Raw genomic sequence first — 18,122 nt, 5'->3', positions numbered from 1 at the left:
GCCATGAGAAAACCAACATAGTGGCTTTGCGACCACCATGGATCCAGACCAGCCTGCGCATCCGCGCAGTCTGGTCAAGATCCATGATGTTCGCTTTCAAACCCTATTACAATTAAAGAAACCATTAGCGAACAGCATGGATCCTGACCAGACTGATCGCAAAGCCATTATGTTGGTTTTCTCACGGCACGGCTCATATTTTGAACCATAGAAACATCGAAACATCCGTTCTCGCATAATTCTGCGCTTTCCAGAAAACGTAAATCGATCTGCTATTCTGTTTAATTTAACCGTGTCCTCGCCATCAACTCATTCATTACCATAATCGGATGACTTTTTTTCAACTGACATGACGGTTAATTATACGAAGCATGTAGAGAATCCCGCGGTTACCCTTTTATAATGAACAAACTTCGAAGCAAATATCTCAGTGAAGAAATTAAACAAAGTTCCTTTTATCGATCAGGGGCCAATCAGCCCCTATTTGAATGCTAATGAAGCAGGTGACTATGCTAATTGGGCGTAGGGCACGCGACTGGGGGATGACATTTATTGTGGGTTTGTGACAGTCTATAATCACATATAATGTGTCACAAAATCATATTAAAGGCATAACTCGTCAGAATGAGCTTCAGGAGAGTTTTATGACCTTCAGATATTGATATGTTATTTGATTGATGATTAAATGATTAATACGACTTATATATATAAAAAAAACACTTTAGTCTGGCTACAGACACATTTTTTTTAAATGTTTTGAATAATTTTTACTTTTAGAGGCAAAATTCCGTGTTAGCTTTTAATATCGATGATTTGAGAATGAAAAGTACATAGCTGAGCTTAAGGAGTTATCCCCTATGAGCAAAAACATGAGGTATGCTTAGTTAAAAAGTTAGTAATAATAATTTCTGCTCTTGTCCATTTCTTGTGTGACTGAATCCAACCCTGACAACCAGTAATAGCTTATAAATTCCTGGCTGTGGTACAGATGACAAATAGATCATATCAACTTGTTTAAACAATGTCTATGACTATAATTGCATGAAAAGTCTGGGTCAGTATTATCTGCCCACTGGTAGTCCGGTAGCCTGGCTCCCTGGCTGCATGGTTATTTTTTATATAAATACTGCAAGCAAAATTAGAAAATCTTAAGCCTCTAAAATAGCACATTTTATCTGATGGCTGAACCATAAAATGTCGATGTAGAAATGACCTGCTGGAGTTACTTCCCTCTTAATGAATGAACTTGTATATATGTAAATAAGAACAAACATAGAGACGGGAGCCAGTCTAGTAGTCCGGTGAAGCGCTCTTATCTCTTATCAATGAATATTTGCATGCCATAGAACACAAACCTCCGTCTTTAAGCCGTTTATTCTATAAAAATGGACAGAATCCTTGCAAACCTGAAAAGTATAATAGAAACGGCGATGTCTTTAAAATGCTAATGCTAACGTTTCATGGCTTATCAAAGAAAAAAGCTAGAATCAAATTTGATACCTTTTTTCTTATCACAAACGCATATTTTGTATAACTGGTACACGTGTGATTATTATTGCGTGGAATTATTTCAATATGATACTGTTATCACAGTATTTGAAAACATAATGGATCCGAGTCTTGTAAAAAACATAATGTTCTCCATTGAGAAAATAGTCCGCATATTTTACCGTACATTAAACATCTATAGACGGATTAATAGATATTATACCCCATGGCTGTTAATGGCGACATTGAGGCATTTTTGTAAAATAATTTCTAGAAAGATAGTTTGTTCTGTCCGGAAGACAGAAAAAAACTCTAAGCTGTTTAATACGGACTATTTACATGCACCGTTACCTTAACAGTTTAATCTATCAACCCTTTCAGTTTAGTCTATCAACTCTTTCTGTCACATCTGCCAAAGCTTTCGGGTTTTCCCTCAGCCATGTGATTACATGAGATGCTTGATTTATACAATACAGAGACTGTATCGCGTGCATGAAGCAGCCCTAATAATGCAGACTTTAATAGTTGCTACTGGTAGTGTTCTGTTTTATCTATTGCTAGTATTGATCGGCAAGAAACATTTACAGCAATTTTCATCCATTTTAGTCAATGATTCATATCGCATGTTTCTGTAGATGCTACTATATAGAACGCAGATCCAGTAAAATATTTCTTAGTATCAACTTGCTTTAATGTTTACTAGTAAAAAAAAAATGCGTTTTAGATGTATGTTTTAAATGAACAGAGCAATACTGATATATTGTAATATTTTCAAATATCATATGGCGACCTTTAAAGAATCCCCATAATGATAAGGCTTTTGGCTGTTACAAAATGACATTTGAAAAGTAATGGTATGCCTATGTTCTGGGGGAACAGTCTAGCTGCTAGACTAGGAGAACTGATTGGACCCAGGTGACTCCGGATCACTTGTACCTCACAGTTGTTGGTTCGAAACCTCGCTTGAAATATTCATTTATCATTTTATTAGAGTCTCAAAACATAAAATACAACAGCATATAATACACAAATAAAACATGTAAATGGCCATTCTTAAAAGAATTACAAGAGACTTTTAAAGTGCATGGTACTAAAAACTATACATCACCTTTAAACATAGTATTACCAGGAGTATGTAAAATCAGTAATGTAAAAAGCATAAAATGTTGCTAATGGTGTATGTGTACTGGTGTGTAATTTGTTGTTTGCGTAGTGTCTGATACTAGCAAATATGTGTGAAGGTGAGAGTATGTATGGTAAATGTTTACTGCGTGATATAAAAATGAAATGATATCTAAAAAGACGTCTACTTGGCTTGCGGACGATCGGTGGGTTCTAGCCAGGTACACGTCCGTACCTGAAACAGTGCTCGAAGGGACACCTGGGGTTTTCCTCTACTATCAAAAGCTGAAAAATCGCCACATGACCTCAGTTGTGCCGGTGTGATTCTAAATCAAACAAAAACAAAGAGGTAAAAATACTTATATAGATTTAATTCAGTTTATACGAGTGTAAACTGCCATCTCTTGTTTTTTTTTTTTGTTTTTTTTTTAAATAAAACAACTTCAAGTAAAAGCTGAGCATGATAGTACGTCTGTTGTCGATAAAGGTTTGAAATTCATTGGAGGTATCAAACCTCGAACAACTTATGGTCCCATTTGTCTATACAGATAAGAAAGAACTCTTCTCCTGAAATTAATTATCGTGATAGATTGTAATGTCAGCATTCCTGAACATTTTTCTCTAAATAACAACATAATTTCAGTGTATACATTTTTTATGAATATTCCTTACAGTGGATCATTCATTTTGTGTACGGTAGGCCACGGTGTTGCGTAATCTAGTGTGACAGACTTTATCATATGATAGACAAGCACGGTTAAATTCTTATCGGCACTCTTAGTTCCGCAGAAATGTATTATTGTGTCTGTAAGTAAGACTGGCACTGCCTCAGCTGCTCCACTTTGTAAAACATCGGATTCTTCACTGTAACAGCATGCGGAAATGTAAAATACAAGTGCTTGTTTCTCGTGCACATTCAGTGAAATATTGCCAAATGTTGATCCTGTAAAATGTATATACCAATGTTTTGTATTGGTTTTGCTAGCTATGTTATGTGTTGTGTGAAATTCCTAAAGGCTTAAATGCTAATTAAACTGTGATTTGTTCAGAATGTGTATATCACGGGCACAAAAAGCCACGTGTTGCAGCATATAACCATAAACTGTTACGGTTAATTAAATATTCATATTTAATTTGAGAAACAACAGTGTGTTTCCGCGTATAGATCGTTTTACATGTTAAATGTATCGATCCAGACACCAGGCATGACTAAAGCTTCACATGTTGTCTGTTATTATGTTGTCTTAAACACTTTATTATTCAGTAAGATGTAAATTGCTTTGAGAGATAACGACCTTCTTTCAACTAATAATAAAATCATTCTATAACCGCTGGCAAATTCTGTGTTTCGGATATTTTTTTTTTTTTTTTTTTCAGATTCGCAACCTTGTTAAGTGAATGCATTTGCCCATACATTCTTATTCAGGATTACTGCAGTGGTTTCGTGGTGATACACCTCTTACATACCACAGAAACGCCTTTTCCCGATTAGAAAGAGTGAACTTTAGTCATGTAACACCATGATGGCACATTCCCAAAACTGCATATATATCTAAAAGAGATATTAAGAATTCCCAATTTTCTATATTTTCAATTACATTATTATCATTAAAGGAAGGAGAGTTTTCGAGACAAATCGAGAGCTACTACGAAGAGCAAAAACTGACATCAAGTGCATGAAAAAACATACGAATTTATGGTTTACATATGGTTTACAGCAAGACCAAGAGTAGCAATGGGCAATAAATCATTTTCAAAGTCAGAGTGAAAGTATATATTTTTAAATGCTAATCCTGGATTATTCTGTATGTACATGGCTGTTTGCGCAACACTGTCAGCCGCAATCTGTTGTCCTGTGGACCAATCTGGTGTTTGTTTGTGGCATAATAGTTCAGTTATCAATTTTATCAGCGGTTTAAATCGATAGCCACTCACTCAAGAAATATAAAGAAATGCAGAGAAAAAACCATGTTAAATTGAAATGCATCTTTTCTGGTAAAAATTGTCCATATTCCACGATTTATCAAATATGAGAAGTCATTAATTTTGAATGTCAAGAAATAATAACAATATGAGCCGCACCATAAGAAAACCAACTTAGTGCGTTTGCGACCAGCAAGCTGCGCAGTCTGGTCAGGATCCATGCCGTTCACTAATGGTTCCTCTAATTGCAATAGGCTTTGAAAGCGAACAGTATGGATCCTGACCAGACTGCGCGGATGCGCAGGCTGGTCTGGATCCATGCTGGTCGCAAAAGCACTATGTTGGTTTTCTCATGGCGCGTCTCATATGATTTTGTTTCTGTTTCCGAGAAGTCGGGCGTTCTTGGCACCATATTAAACTGTTCTCTTGTTGAAAATATCCCGAGTTAGACTACCCACTAGACTGATAATAAAAATGTTTCTAAATTTGCTTCTCTTTTTTTGTCTATTTTAATTTCTTAGAGTCAAAAGCCGGTCTTTTCTTAAGATTTTCTTTGAAGAAAGTGATAATATTTTACACATGATATAGACTGTCTCAGTTCATCACATTGAATCATAAAATTGTAAAAAAATAAACCTGTTTTAAAAGACCACTTAAGGGATAGCAAAAAAGTGGTCTCATAAGACAGATGGTTTTTTAATACAGGTTCAATCTATATGAAATACACTATAGAGGGACCTAAAATTAATAGTTTTATATCACAGGTTTTTGCTTAATACAGGTGGTCTTTTAAGCAGGTTTGACTCTATGATAGCCTATGAGCTAGTCTAGTCCCGAGTCTTCATACTGTTCCTCGAGTCCTTATAGTGTTTCTATCAGTTTATAAGCCCGGACATCTATAATTTAGTAAAAAAAATATCATGGCAAATTTTACATCGAATGATATTACCGTATCAACACGGTCAAGCTACAACAATGTATTTTACGGAAACTTAAATGTATAGAGAACGTAGAGCATGTAAATTACACTGTTAAAATAACTTGATCGGTTTCCAGAATTTTATATTATTGTCGGCATAGATTAGCATGTTGTATTGTTTTTGTTCATTTTCCTTGATAATGAAGATAACTGATGGATAATGCACGTGTAATTTGTTGCTGCAACATCGTAATCGAGACAGGAATTTCTGTATGCCGGTTTGCATGCCGTATTTTGCTGCTTGGCGGAGAAATCAGAGTTGCCCTCGCTATACATGTGTCGATACTTTCGTCTGTCAAAAAGTCTCTATGTATATGTTTTACACATGGTTATATTTTTATAAACATATTTATTACCTTGCTTCATTATATGAATCTCCCACGCGTTCTTAATGGGCCGACAATGTAGCTCCTTGTAAAGAAATACAGGATAACCTCACTCAAGTGGCCCCCGATCATGAAACAATGTAGCTCCTTGTAAAAAATACCGCTTTGACATCTCTGAGTATGTTTACACGCATTTACAGTTACTCAGATCAACAATGGCCTAAAGATAATTAACCATTTTCTTCAAATAGATGGGAAAATAATACCATTGTAATTCCCAAAGGCAAGGACAACTATGAAAATAGCGCAAGAGTCGACAGATGGCGTGTGATTTGCATAATTAGTTATGCTATTGTTTTCACAAGTACCGTACGTTCAACAGTCATTGTGTAACAGTTTGTTTTCACAACAGGCATGTAGCTACAGGAATCTCAAGAGAAATGTGCTTGTTTTTTTCTCCGAATGGATTCAGAGACACGTTTCTGAGTAATTTAAAACATCTGGAGCGAGGGTTTTGTGCTGAAAATATGCGTACAAATGTGCGGGTTCTTTTAACTTGATGACTGCAGCAATGAAAAAAAAATCATATAAGTAGCATATATTTTTGGTAAAGTAAGAACTTTGTACTATTCCATGCTCCACTTGACGCGGATGGATACACTTCCGTCATGCACAAAGTAGTACGAACCCAACTAATATTTAATTTTCTCTTAAATTATATTTTAATGTGTACGAGTTTCCGGAAACGCTGCATTTGATGAGATATTTCAAAAGAATCTATATTGTCGACTTTAATATTGTGCTTACATGGTATTATGTTTCCAGAATAACGAGATGCATTTTCCCGTCTGCAATAATAATTACCTCGATTCTGATGCTTTTCAGGTGTAAATTAATCGTATTTTCATGATATTTTGGTGTTTTTCATCTTTTAACAGCCTTTCCTTTATTTGCAGTCTTATTTCTGGATTAACATTTTCCATGAAGGATGAGCAAATATATATCATATTACAGAGAAATCAGACAAACAAATTGAATTTTTTCAAACAATGAACAGAAGCATAATATTTCTTTGCAAAATGCTATACAATAAAGACAATTGTTTAATGCGCATGATCGTGTATAAACTGGCATCAGGTCAGACTGTGCAATTGATTTTACCGCTCGGCTCGCAGTTTACAAAGCTTATTTCTGAGAACAGCTTTTACTGTATATATCCAGACATTTCAAAAATACAACATAAAGTCACGCTTAATCTATCGATCTAGAATCCGCTCTATGTAAATCATGATGCAATAAAGAAGGAATTGTGTCCCAGAATTTTCTTCTGTTGGAAAAAAAATCTTGAATGAGTATTGGATTTCTACAAATTCCGGCTTTCACTCAGTATTTTTTGCAGATAATCAACTACTAGATTCACAATAGAACTATTTGTTTTTACATAATTGTTTGTAGTAAAACTTAAAGCTAGCGCGAAATGGGAATTTTCTTGCGAAGAGCACGACCAATGGCAAGAGAGCAGGTGTAAAGGAATATATAGATACTATATAAAGAAATTTCTTGGTTTTTTTTTTACACTTTGCATAGAATGTAAGTTTTGAAGTTTTTTATGCTATCTTAGCATTTAATTCGTAAATGTATAGTGGCCATTTTTTAACAAAAGGGAACACACGTGTAAAAGTGGAAGTTGACATAGTAATGTTGAGGATGAATGAGTTATGCGTGTACACTATTTTTTAACGAATTGTCCTGAAATATTCCCCAAACGGACACGACTTTTAAAATAAAACTTTTAGTCAAATGGATGTAAGGTCAAGGTCATACTTAGAGGTCAAATACAAAATGCACAGTTTAATAGGGCCATTGAGACACTTCCTTGTGCCCAGTATTAGATACTGAACAGACAGGTTTAGGGGAGAGGTTGCATAAAAACACATACTTTTGATTCGAATTAAGAACAATATTCCGGTTGCTATGGCAGCAGAATTAGATTATACCGGTAGAGACGGTAGCAGACAATGCTTTGCAAGGGGATTCGTTTTGCTATACATCAGTTCTGCATTTTGCTTCAGCTAAAGAGAATCTCATCATCTGACGTGTTTGACACAAAAGTAAAACTGTGGGACAGTTTAAAATAAAAAACAAAATCGAAGTAACTCCGACAGTGGGGCTTCATTCTTTTGGCCTCATCCCCAGTGCAATACTGTTAAAACCTGGAAATAAATGTGGTATCAGATACACTAATTTCGCTCCGGGGCGACGATTTATTTGATAGGGTAACTGTTGCCAAGAGTTGCGCAGAAAACACAACAGATAAAAAAGTTATGGAAGCAAAAACATATTAACATCAGACCGAATTATTGAAAAGCAGAAGTGTGGCACGGAGAGAGACGTTTTACATTGTCGGAAAGAAGAGAGGCATAAAAGTATGCAAAAATACATCACATTCCGCCGCGTGTTTCTAATTAGCACAGGTAGAAAATGTAAAACACAGGCAACTGTCATGGCTGAATGTTTCAACAAAAAATACCAAGCCGTCGGTTCAGGGCTAACTGTTTCAATAAGAAATATTAAGCTGTCGGTTTAAAAATGGGTTTTCTGTCATCAACACGCCTTTCTTAAATTTATTTAAATGTCTCGGGCCTCACAACTAAAAAGGAGTGCAAAGGCTTAGTAAATGCAGAAAATAGTTCCTGATGGCTCACACGACATTAACAAATAACAAAATCAAACATTACTTAGTTTACGGCGTGTTTTCGCAATGCACTTATGTTCTTGAAGTATTTACTTGGAGTAGAATCAACAAAATGAGGCCAAGGCCATGTTACTTTTGTTTAATGTCATGAGAGTCAAGATTCAACAATGTTTGTAGATTGTTTCTCAGGCTTAGATTTGAAATCGTTAAATATCCAACTTGCTGTATGCTCGGTTATTATGTTTCCCACATCACTGTAGTGGGAGACATATTGATTTACGTCTGGTTGTGTGTCCGTCCGTCAGTCAGTCAATCAATCTGTCACAAATCTTGACCGCGCCCTAAGTCGAAAATTTCTCATCCGATCTTCATCAAACTTGAACAAAATGTGTTTGTCAATAAGTCCTCGGCCAAGTTCGATAACTAGCCAATTTGGCCCAGGCACTTCGGAATTATGGCCATTGAATTACCGAAAATACTGATGCCAGTGATACAGGTCTTGGTGCATGGTTGACTCAGATACATAAAGGAGAAGAAATGCCAATCTAGATGACTAGGCAGTTGTGGGAGACATGCGCTTTTCTCTTTTTAAGTGAAATTTAAGCAAAGCTTATTACCATGATATTTTGAAGTTTATTTGGTCACTTGTTTTACTTTTTTTGGATAAAACAATATCCTTTCTGTTGAGCTCAAAATTCAGTATGTACTGAGGTCTTATTTTTTATACAAACTAGGTATGTACAATTGTCACAGGTATTCAGTCTGTATCTATAAAGAGAGATTTCTATAGAATAAAGAGTATATATTTGCAGTGAGAGATTGCCATATACTGTATGTAGGCTGTAGTGTAATATGGCATACGTTATAGTTTTTAGCACTGTTGTGTATAAATCTGTGACTACATGCGCATTACTTCACGAAAGTGAATGAAAATGACGACAACTCTCCAGAGTGAGGGACGGTAACTCTGCAAATATATCATGATCATTTCCAGTTAGGGCAGGTAATCGCTGCTCTGTGCGGTTTAGTGAAAAGCGGTCTTTTTTTAATAGGAAATGCTCTATGTGGTTATGAATACATCAGTGGAATGGTATTCGTTGTATTTTGTCAAGAGTATCCCGCAGTATCTGAGAAAATCGCTCACTGACTTTTCCAAATGGTGTACCGCGCTGGATGTTGCACTCCGTATTGTCATGATAATACCACACACAAATGCATATAAGTCCCGGATATCAAAGTCACGGCATCTGAGAGCAAGTATTCTTGAATTCTCGGGGAACAGCAAATGTTTGAGAGAAAACAATATTCAGAAGAGGTAGACTGGAAAAACCGGAACATGAAAATGGAAGGCGACACCTTAGACGAAATACCCGTATGTAAATGAGTGTTGTGGTAATGGATTTTTGCGCAATAGAGTGATGCTTTGTATGTTTTTTGCATTTCCAAGCTTTCAATATGTATGCATGATTAGCAATGAGAAACTCGCTAGATTTCGGAATGATATTAGACTCTACGCCACGAAAGATGTTAGATCTACGTCACAGTTGATATTAAATATAGGTCACAAATGATACAAGATCTAGATCTACGGCCAGAATGATAGTATGTTTACGTTTAGAATGATATTAGGTCTGCATCACAAATGACATAAGATCTAAATCTATGTCACAAATGGTATTAAATCTACGTTAAGAATGGTATTAGATCTAGTTCTATGACACTAATGATATTAGATCTGCGTCACGAACGATGTTAAATATACGTCACGAATGATATTAGATCTAGTTCTATGACAAGAATGATATCATATCTACATCAAGAATGATATAAGATCTAGATCTATGTCACGAATGATATTATATCCACATCACAAATTATATTAGATTTACGTCTGACCTACGACACGAGTTGTGACTGTCGGAAAGAGCCTCCAGAATATATACTCTACATCTGTTGAGAGGTCTTTCGGACGCCAAAGACTGCATTTAGTGGCCGTTCAGCGATAGTATTGAAACAACGTGTCATGTAATATATTGCAATGTTCACTGTATTATTTTAGAAGATGTTAGCCACTTTACCATACTTTTGTACTTTAGCATTTTGTTTTGCTTTTTACTGGCATCACATGTATGATAACTTATATTAAAGCTGCTTCAATACTTTTAACTGCTGTACACTGTATTATTTTGGTCTACAAAGCTATGTTGTCTTCAATTCTAACAGATTGTTTGTTATATATTATATTAATTTATCGGCATTTTTCAGTTTTGTCTTTGCTTTTTGTTATAGCTTTGAATAATTGCACAATTGATAACTTCCCCTTGCTGTGTAAAATAAAGTTCTGAATGCAATGTGTGAAACAAAAGCTCAGTGTTAAATCATAATTGTATGATTACTATTCTAGTCTCCTATAATTTTTTGAAGAATGGCCTCGCACTTGTTTAGCTTTGCTGTTTGTATATATATCATATAGCGACTTGGTTTAATATAATTTGTTGATTTGTATTTTGACAGTGGTTTGTTTACGTTTTGTGGAACGAATATTAGCCCGTTCCACTTAACGTGTTGACAAAGTTTCATTTTCGGGGTTGTTTTTTAGCCAACCATCATCAGATGGCGGGCTATTCAAATCACTCTGCGTCCGTGGTCCGTCGTCCTTCCGTCCGTTAACAATTTCTCGTTATCGCATCTCCTCAGAAACTACTGGGGGATTTTGACCAAACTTTGTCAGAATGATGTATTTGTGCCCTAGTTGTGTCCCCCTGAAAATCAGACTGGTTCAACAATTTTTGAGTGAGTTATGGCCCTTTGTTTATTTTTTATAATTTACATAGATTTATATAGGGAAAAACTTTGAAAATCTTCTTGCCCAAAACCACAGGGCCTAGGGCTTTGATATTTGGTATGTAGCATCATCTAGTGGTCTTCTACCAAGATTGTCCAAATTATTTCCCTAGGGTCAAATATGGCCCCGTCCCGGGGGTCACATGGTTTATATAAACTTGTATAGGGAAAAACTTTTTAAAAATCTTGTCATAACCTACAACATTCAAATTTGGACCATATGTACAGTTTTGAGTGGTTAGATGAATCTTGACATGAGTTTACCTTGATATTGACCTAGTGACCTACTTTCACATTTCTGTAGCTACAGCCTTCAAATTTGGACCACATGCATAGGTTTGTGTACCGAAATAAACTTTGACCTTGAGTTTGAACTAGTGACCTACTTTCACATTTAATTTGAACCACATGCATAGTTTTGTGTTCCAACATGAAATTTGACCTTGATTTTGACCTAGTGACCTAATTTCACATTTCTCAAGCTACAGCCTTCAAATTTGGACCACGTGCATAGTTTTATGTACCGAAATGAACTTTGACCTTGAGAGTGACCTAGTGACGTACTTTCACATTTCTGTAGCTACAGCCTTCAAATTTAGATCACATGCATAGGTTTGTGTATCGATATAAACTTTGACCTTGACATTGACCTAGTGACCTACTACACATTTCTGAAGGTACAGGCTTCAGATTTGGACCACATGCATAGTTTTGTGTTCCGAAATAAATTTTGACCTTGCTTTTGACTTAGTGACCTACTTTCACAATTCTTTAGCTATGTTGACTAGTACAGCCTTCAAATTTGGACCACATGCATAGTTTTGTGTACCGAAATGAACTTTGACCTTGAGATTGACCTAGTGATCTTCTTTCACATTTAACAAGCTACATGCTTCAAATTTGGACCACAAACATAGTTTTGTGTTCTGAAATGAAATTTGAGCTTGATTTTTACCTAGTACCAACTTTCACATTTCTCAAACTACAGCCTTTAAATTTGAAGCAATGCATAGTTTTGTATACAGAAATGAACTTTGACCTTGAAATTGATCAAGTGACCTACTTTCACATTTCTCAAGCTACAGCTTGCAAATTTGGACCATATGCATGGACCACATGCACAGTTTTGTGTTCCGAAATGAACTTTGACCTTGATTTTGACCTTGAGCTAGTCTTGAAATTCGGAACATTCAAAAATGGCTTAATGGTGGGCGCTAAGATCACTCTGTGATCTCTTGTTTTCACATATTCTGCAAAATACCGTCTTAGTAAATGTTAACATCCGATACACACTTGGCAATGTGCTTTTTGAACCATTTTCTTTTGAAATGTAACATACATGTATGTCTTTCTTATTTTTGTGCGATTTCACCTCCACTTTAGTCTGGCTACCGACTAGATAATCTTTTTCTCTTTTTTTTTTTCATTTATTATTCTTATATATTCAGACCGATATTTATTGGCTCTAATTATCTCATTCTGAATGTATTGAGAAGAAAAGGGAACGTTATCAAAAAAAATTTGAATAACCTCAGGAGTTAACTCCTTTGAACAAAACATGGGGTCTGAACACTGACTACCTCCCGTCAAAGTCCGGGGAAAAAAACACCGCTTAAATGCAAAATTATTGACAAATATAAGTTTGTGTAAAACAGTGATATACAGTTTCTTTATTTTATGTGCGTATTACATCCACCACTACATAACCGCATTTTTTTCGCCCTACTCGCCCGCTTAGCTCATTAGGGAGAGCGCAGATCTACGGATCGCGGGTCGTGAGTTTGATCCCTGGGCTAGGGGTATGTTTTCAGTGACGATTTGATAAAAGACATTGTGTCTGATATCATTCGTCCTACACATCTGATTCATGTGGGGAAGTTGGCAGTTATTTGCAGGGAACATGTTTGTACTCGTACAGAATCCAGGAACTCTGGTTAGGTTAACTGCCCGCCGTTGTATTACTGAAATACTGTTGAAAAAGCCAAAACAAACAAACTTTTTTTAACCCAGCTGTGAATATATACATGTACTCTTTGATAAGAAGAGAAACTGGATCAATCAGCACATCCTTAATGAGCCAGGTTTTCAACAGATTCGATAACGTTCCTTTCCTTTTCCTTGTCTATATGTTGTTTTGGATAAAGTTATCACAATTTTATGTCAGATGTTGATAAAATTCTGAATACAATATCATATGAGCCGCGTGACGAAAAAACCAACATAGTGCGTTTGCGGCCAGCATGGATCCAGACCAGCCTGTGCATCCGCGCAGTGTGGTCAGGATCCATGCTGCTCGCTTTCAAAGCCTATTGCAACTAGAGAAACAGCTAGCGAACAGCATGGATCCTGACCAGACTGCGCGGATGCGCAGGCTGGTCTGGATCCATGCTGGTCGCAAATGCACTGTTGGTTTTCTGATGGCGCGGCTCATATGTGCACAAGAATACATTTCAATCATTTATTTTTCATATGTTCATGCTGTTTTGAACTGTAAAAAATATTTGAATAAAATAGTTTGTAATATCTATTTTTATAAGCATTTAAAACAGACACTTAGGGTGTGGAACACTGGCGCCCCAAAACCCTACGACCAAGCCCTAACTCAGATAACTCTTACCTCTTTGTATGAATAGTGCCTGATTCGGGATAAACTTTTATGATGAAAAAAACTTACACAGGTGCGTAGAAATAAGGGCATTGGAGTAGGGATGGGATGGCAAACACGCCATACCCACAAGCGTCTGTGTTTAAAACGTATGTATGTATGAGTGTTACGGACCAGACAAAACATTTGTATGAACTCTTCTATCCGAACTATTAAATAATTTAAACAATTTGATGAACATAACACTGAATTAAATCCAATGAATTAGTCTACTCTTGTATGTATCTTCTACATAAGTTGACTGCATTGGGGTCAGAACATAACTACTAAGGTCTTGAGGGTCAGTAGATCAAGTGTCAATGTTACAGTGACTTCTAGAAAACGGTTGCCGGTCATTGACTGGAAAACTATTGTCCCTATAGACTTAGAAGTTCATATATTGAGTGCTTATGGTCAGTAAATAACCCTATTTGTGGGGTCAGTCGGTGAGAGTGACCTCAAGGCAGAAAGTTGTTTCTGTTCAGTCGCTAGAAAATGACCTTCGTATGATAATTGTGCGAGAACAGTAAAAGATCCCTACATTATAAGGTCAAGGTGAAAGACCAAAGGCACGGTGACCTTAGGTCATAGCCTACTGGCGGCCGAAAATCACATGTACACAGTATTATATAAACATTAGCCAAAAGACCAAAAACATATTCTTAAAATCAAGCTGACCGGAAATGTAAGTTCTATGGCGAGCAGCTGAATGCTCCTTTACCACAAATATATTCTAAAGGTTTAGCTGACAGGAAGTGTCAGCATTATGGCGCTCTTTAATATACATTTTTAATAATTTTTATATATTAAAATTTCAATGCGTCTTACAGTTAATTTAACAAATATCCCCCTTTATTATTCGGTTTTATCATTTATATTTCCAGGTAATGAGAATGGCGAGATCCCTGGGTGTCCCCCTGCTCCAGTTGGTGCATCGAAAGAAGCAGTGATGTTTCTAAAGCGTGCCGAAATACCTGGTCACAATGATGTGTTTGAAACGGAATTTAAACCAAACTTTGGTGAAGTAGAAATTATGTTGGACGATTTATCTCTAACCTGCGGCTTAAATTTAACTGAGAATTCACGTAAGTGTGATGTAGATCTATCACTACATTAGTTTTTCAGCTTTTCAACCATATAGAAATAGAAAACATTCATTGGATAAAAAAGATGTTTGAACTATCAGCAACAATACGCTGACGCCTGAATTTTATATCAGGTTGCGTGACGTAATTTAATGTGTGTGGTTGCATTTATTTTTTATTAGTCCCCTACTGGTTGTAAACCAGTTTCGGGGATTATAGGAATGCGCTTTTCCGTCTGTCCGTCCGTCCGTAATTTCGTGTCCGGTCCATAACTCTGTCATCGACTAAGGGATTTTAATATCATTTGGCACAAATGTTCCCCCTGATGAGACGATGTGTTATGCGTAAATCCCGGACTCCTTGCTTAAGGTCACAATTGGGGATCAAAGGTCAGCAGGGTTTTTTCTCCTGTCCGGTCCATAACTCTGCCATCCATGAAGAAATTGTAGTATTACTTAGCACAAATGTTCCCCATGATGAGAACGTATCATGCGCAAAACCCGGACCCTTAGCCCAAAGGTCAAGGTCACATTGGAGATCAAAGGTCAGTATGGTTTTCTTTCCCGTCCGGTGAAGAAATCGTCATCTATCAAGGGATTACAATATTACTTGGCACAGGTGTTCCCCATGATGAGACGACTTGTCAAGGCAACACCCAGAACTCTAGCTTAAAGGTCAAGGCCACACTTTAAGATCAAATGTCAATAGGATTTTTTTCTGTCCGGTCTTAACTTTGTTATGCAAAACAGGATTTAAATATCAGTTGGTATAAATATTCCCTTGGATGAGACAACATGTCATGCGCAAAACCCGGGCCTTAGGTCTAAGGTCAAGGTCACACGTTGAGATTAAAGGTCAATAGGATTTTTCCTGTCCGGTGTATAACTTTGCCATGCAAAACAGGATTTAAATATCAGTTGACACAAATATTCCCCTGTCATGCGCAAAACCCGGGCCCTAGGACTAAGGTCAAGGTCACACTTAGAGACCAAAGGTCTCATACAAGAATGGCTTTGTCCGGAGCATTTCTTCTTCATGCATGGAGGGATTTTGATGTAACTTGGCACAAATGTTCACTACCATGAGGCGGATTGTCATGCACAAGGACCAAGTCCCTAGGTCTAAAGTCAAGATCATACTTAGAGGTCAAAGGTCAAATTCAAGAATGACTTTATTCGGAGTATTTCTTCCTTGTGCATGGAGGGATTTTGATGTACCTTGGCACAAATGTTCACCACCAAGAGGCACTCTTGCTTTTAGAATTATGTCCTTTTGTTTTACTATAAATGGATCATTTTTTTCTTACTGGCCGTAGGGAAAAATCGAAAACACTTTTCTGGTGTACTGGTAAAGAGTGTAAAGAGTTTCTTGTAGATTTACAACATATAGATTTTTTAGGATAAATTTCCCATTGTTGTTACTATAAATAACTTTTATGGTAACTTTTTTATACATGATTGGCAAAAAAAGATCCATATGAAAATCACTTAGTTTTTATATAGGCAAATTTTAATCAAAGTCTTTTTTATAACATATTGTATATATATATACATGTAGTACAATATTGATTATACATCATTGATAGATATAAGTTCTTTTATATGTTATACTGCAGTAGAGAAAATTAGGTGGGCTTTGTATTGCATGGCAATACTTCATTTACTTGTTTAGTTCAGTATTGTCAATCTTATTTAGACTATTGAACAAATTCATAATATTTATATTACTTTTATACGTGTAAATACGTATGTAATAAAAAAGTTATTACCTTTGCATCGGGGAATATGCTCTCGTTCTTTCTCCTAAAGCCGCGCAATATTTCCGCCGCAGAACTCGTGCATATTTCCCCGATATAAAGCTAATAACCTATAAATGTATGACTAATGTCAGATTTCTTAATTGTTTCACATCACTTTACATATCAAACTTTATATTTAATTATCAACTTGTTTTTGTTTTAACAAATAGATGAGATTTGTAAAGACTATCCACCATTAACCCTCGAGGAAGAGTGTATCAAATGGGAACCAATTGTCATTACTCCAAAGCCTAAACCGGAAAAAACCACTAAGCCTAAACCGGTAGTAACCCCCAAGCCTGAACCGGTAGTAACCCCCAAGCCTGAACCGGTAGTAACCCCCAAGCCTGATTCAGAAGGAGAACCTACAGAGCCTGAACCAAAAGAAGGTTTGTACTCATTTTTCGAAGTTTCGACTTTTTGGTTGAAAATAAGAAGAGCCCAAACTTTCATCATATCCGAAATTGAAAAAAAAAAAAAAAAAAAAGAATTCCACATACTAGTAAAATTTCAACCTTTACTATAGCTTTTGTCTCCCCTGTCATAGATTTTCCAAACATTTTATTCAAGAAAGTAACTCAGTGCGGCATTTATTGAATAAATAACTATTAAAGTGTGACAATGACATCATTTAACTCCAAGATGCCCATTCTGATCTGCTTTTTAACCGGATTTTGAAAATAACTGGTTATTAGAATATGGTGTGTCATTATTTTGGTGGGCGGGTGGCATCAACCAGATCGTTTCAGCTAAATAACTTTAGTTTGGATAGACTTATTGTCACAAAACTTGCTATGTAGGTAGCTTTTATGAAGAAAATGGTGAGAGATATATTAAAGGGTCGTCGGAGTCCAGGTCAAGGTCACTAATACTAAAATAGAAAAACAGTTTCCACTCAAAAACTTAAGTTATGAATGAGATATATTGCTGAAACTTGGTTTATAAATAGCTACGGTAAAGGACTGTTATAATAAAAATAGAAATGATTTCCGCCAATATCTTAGTTTGAATACACATTTAGCCGCCAAGCTTATTCTGTAGATAGCATTTATCGATTCAAAGTTGGAGATTATATTTGGGGTCACATAGGTGAAGTTTAAGATTAATGTCACTTAGTTTGGGAATTGCATTTGGGGTCACTGGGTTAAAGTCAAGGTCATAGAAAAATGGTTTGCGCTCTATATATTGGTATTGTCACCAAACTTGGTGTATATATTT

The 18,122-nt window shown here is 36.2% G+C and overlaps 1 protein-coding gene across 2 annotated transcripts in view; it reads left to right on the top strand.

Annotated features, from left to right (window-relative positions):
• Positions 1-18,122, top strand: part of LOC123529965 (uncharacterized) — a 71,246-nt gene that overhangs the window by 30,844 nt on the left and 22,280 nt on the right. Inside the window, exons 2-3 of one of the 2 annotated variants that reach the window (XM_045310604.2) lie at positions 14,906-15,106; positions 17,075-17,293. The exons of the other annotated variant lie outside the window; for it this stretch is intronic. Coding sequence (XP_045166539.2) covers positions 14,906-15,106; positions 17,075-17,293 — 420 coding nt within the window. The remainder of the gene's footprint in view (positions 1-14,905; positions 15,107-17,074; positions 17,294-18,122) is intronic. 2 annotated transcript variants of the gene reach the window in all.

The sequence above is a fragment of the Mercenaria mercenaria genome, chromosome 13 (assembly GCF_021730395.1).
Source record: "Mercenaria mercenaria strain notata chromosome 13, MADL_Memer_1, whole genome shotgun sequence".
In the NCBI taxonomy this organism is placed as follows: domain Eukaryota; kingdom Metazoa; phylum Mollusca; class Bivalvia; order Venerida; family Veneridae; genus Mercenaria; species Mercenaria mercenaria.
This window is presented reverse-complemented; position numbering and strand designations above follow the sequence as displayed.